Genomic DNA, 2,618 nt, shown 5'->3' on the forward strand with positions numbered 1-2,618 from the left:
GTTATCTGTGTTACACTTTGTGATTGCCGTGTACATGACAGGAATATACTGCGGTTGGTGATAATGTCTCTGTATTGGTATATATGTGTAGTTAGAGGGCTGTGGAGAACATATAAATGAAGATCTCCCGGACTGATCATTATTTGCAGTGTTTATGTGGCACTGACATTCCCCGTGTCCAGGGCCTGCCTATTATCAGTCACTGACACCATTTATAAGTACTGACATTCCCAGGAAAACAGGATATTTACGTATGTGAGTGGCCCAGCAGTCTGTATATAGGAAACTACCTGATCATTTTATCAGAAGAACAAACCTGCCCCTTCTCCCTAGTTTTGGTATGCAGTACACAAGTAATTGTTTTTTTTTTTTAGTAAAGAAATGTCCATTTGTTGTCATGTTAGCTTGTGTTGGAGCAGATCATATGCTGATTGGCTTGATGCAGAACACATGACACAGCTCCGCTAGGGCTGTGGGAGCAATCAAGAAAGCGGAGCTGTCAGCATAGCAGAGCATCTGCAGGGTTTCCCTTTTCTCAGCCATTCGGCACTAGAGGTTAATAAGGGACAAGTCTCCCCTTTCAAGTCTAGTGCTGAATGGCTGAGAAAAGGAAACCTTAGTTAACTGCAAACTACACACATCGGGAATCAGCTATTCCCCATGGGTGCCGGATAACTGAGGTTCTACTGTATCTTGTCTGCAATAAATGCTTATGTGTCTAGGGATGCTCTTACACCTTATTTCTATGTCCGAGTAGGAAGGCCTCCTCCTGCATTAGTGTTTTCTGATGACTGAGTTGTGGCTTTATTATGGGGATGTTGGTGAGCACATATGCCATCATACACCTGTACATGGCCTGTAGTGACTTACTATTGAGTGTTCCCACTATTGCTTCAGTCTCGGGTCAGTGTGTTGAACTTCCTCTAAGAAATCATAATAATTTGCACTATATTCATTTTGCAGATGATTACTTAAACCATCAAGATGTCAGCTAAACAAGCCCTCTGTGAAGACCAGGACATAATGGACTTTCAAGCTTTGTACGGTAAGTGTAAAATTAGACCAAAGTATTTCATAGTGATAATTTTATGGTTACATTGCAATATTTCTCTCCATTTCAAGTACCTGCAAACAGCTTGTATTCATGGAAAAAACAACTCTCCTTAGATCAGGACCACACAATGTACAAACTGTAGTTCTCATTTTAGTTTTTCATTTCCTTCTCTCTATCTCATTTATTTGTGATATCAATTAAATTAAATCTGTGAGTAGTAATATGTAAGCTGTCGTTTCTGTCCTCCTGAAAATTCTATTTGTCTTGCTGTTTTTGACCCTAAACAAATATGCGGGTCAGGAGCTGTGAGAGCTTTGAATACATGCTTTTTCTATTTCCATGTCAAGGACAGTGCAGTGATATGACATGTTAGCCACTGTCATTTATTTAAATAACATTACAATGGAAGCCTATATGACAGGATTCTTTTAACCCCCTTAGCGGTATTAGCGAGTGTGTTTTGGGGTGGATTTTACCTGCAAAAGGTCACACTCGGGGTTGCCACAAACCAAAAAAAAAAAAAACACCTCCTTCCTTTGGCATCCTGCTCCTCCCTGCAAGTCCTCAGGACACGTCTTCTTTCTTTGATCTTCAGCCGGTGAATGCAGAGACGCTCTCCGGGGTTTCCCATGACGTCGGTGTGGGTGGAAGGCGCACCGCGAAATTCAAATAGATTTGTATTGGATTCAATACAAAGAAATTTTTATATAATATATATATATAGATATTATACATGCTACTGTACAGTTATATTACAGGTTTTAGTTTATTTATGCACCCTTGTTTTACCGGATTTTTTATTTTATTTAAGTTTTCTTATTAAATTTATTAAATATTGGATTTTTTGGTGAATTATGCCTAAGCATCATAGGCCTACAATAAAAAATAAATTTCCATGCAAAAAAAAATGTAACGCTTTTTGCATGAAAATACGGACAGAATTAGAACACTAGGGGGGTTAAAGAGACACTTCACAAATGCTCCCTTACTGCTTCTCTTCCCCCTACAGACAACATTATTGGACTGTTGACCTTGGGGAGTGGTGACATTACATTACTACCAGGAAACCTTGTTGTAAATACATTTTACTTTTTTTTAGGATACCAACTACCAACCAACTGTAAATCTTCCTAATTGATTAAGGTTTTTGGCATTGATGCAGAAAGTCACCAAGAAGTACATAAGGATTGAGTTGCTGACTTGTTTATCCTACTATGACAATATTTTAAAATGCAAATACAAACTAATAATTAGAAGCTCATGTACATTTAGCACTAAAGTACACACCTTTTACTTACAGCCTCTCCTGCTAAAAGTGAGACCAGCTCGGTAGACATTTATGATGGACTGGACATGCCAATGACTATACCAGGTAATACGTGTGTTTGAGGCCATACGAAGCTGGATTTAGCCTTTTAATGATTTACTTACCGTATTTTTCGCCGTATAAGACGCTCCGGAATATAAGACGCACCCAATTTTAAAGGAGGAAAATCTAGAAAAAAAGATTCTGAAAGATTATTCCCCTTCTGATCACTCATGTGCCATTCATACCGGTATTCCC

General features: G+C 38.7%; 1 protein-coding gene across 1 annotated transcript in view; it reads left to right on the forward strand.

Moving 5' to 3' along the window:
- Positions 1 to 984: 984 nt before the first annotated feature.
- The window catches only part of CASP8AP2 (caspase 8 associated protein 2), a 19,464-nt gene continuing 17,830 nt past the window's right edge, over positions 985 to 2,618 (forward strand). Inside the window, exons 1-2 of the mRNA XM_072410196.1 lie at positions 985 to 1,045; positions 2,355 to 2,426. Of these exons, the coding sequence (XP_072266297.1) occupies positions 985 to 1,045; positions 2,355 to 2,426 (133 nt within the window). The remainder of the gene's footprint in view (positions 1,046 to 2,354; positions 2,427 to 2,618) is intronic.

This window comes from Pyxicephalus adspersus, chromosome 4, assembly GCF_032062135.1.
Source record: "Pyxicephalus adspersus chromosome 4, UCB_Pads_2.0, whole genome shotgun sequence".
Taxonomy (NCBI): domain Eukaryota; kingdom Metazoa; phylum Chordata; class Amphibia; order Anura; family Pyxicephalidae; genus Pyxicephalus; species Pyxicephalus adspersus.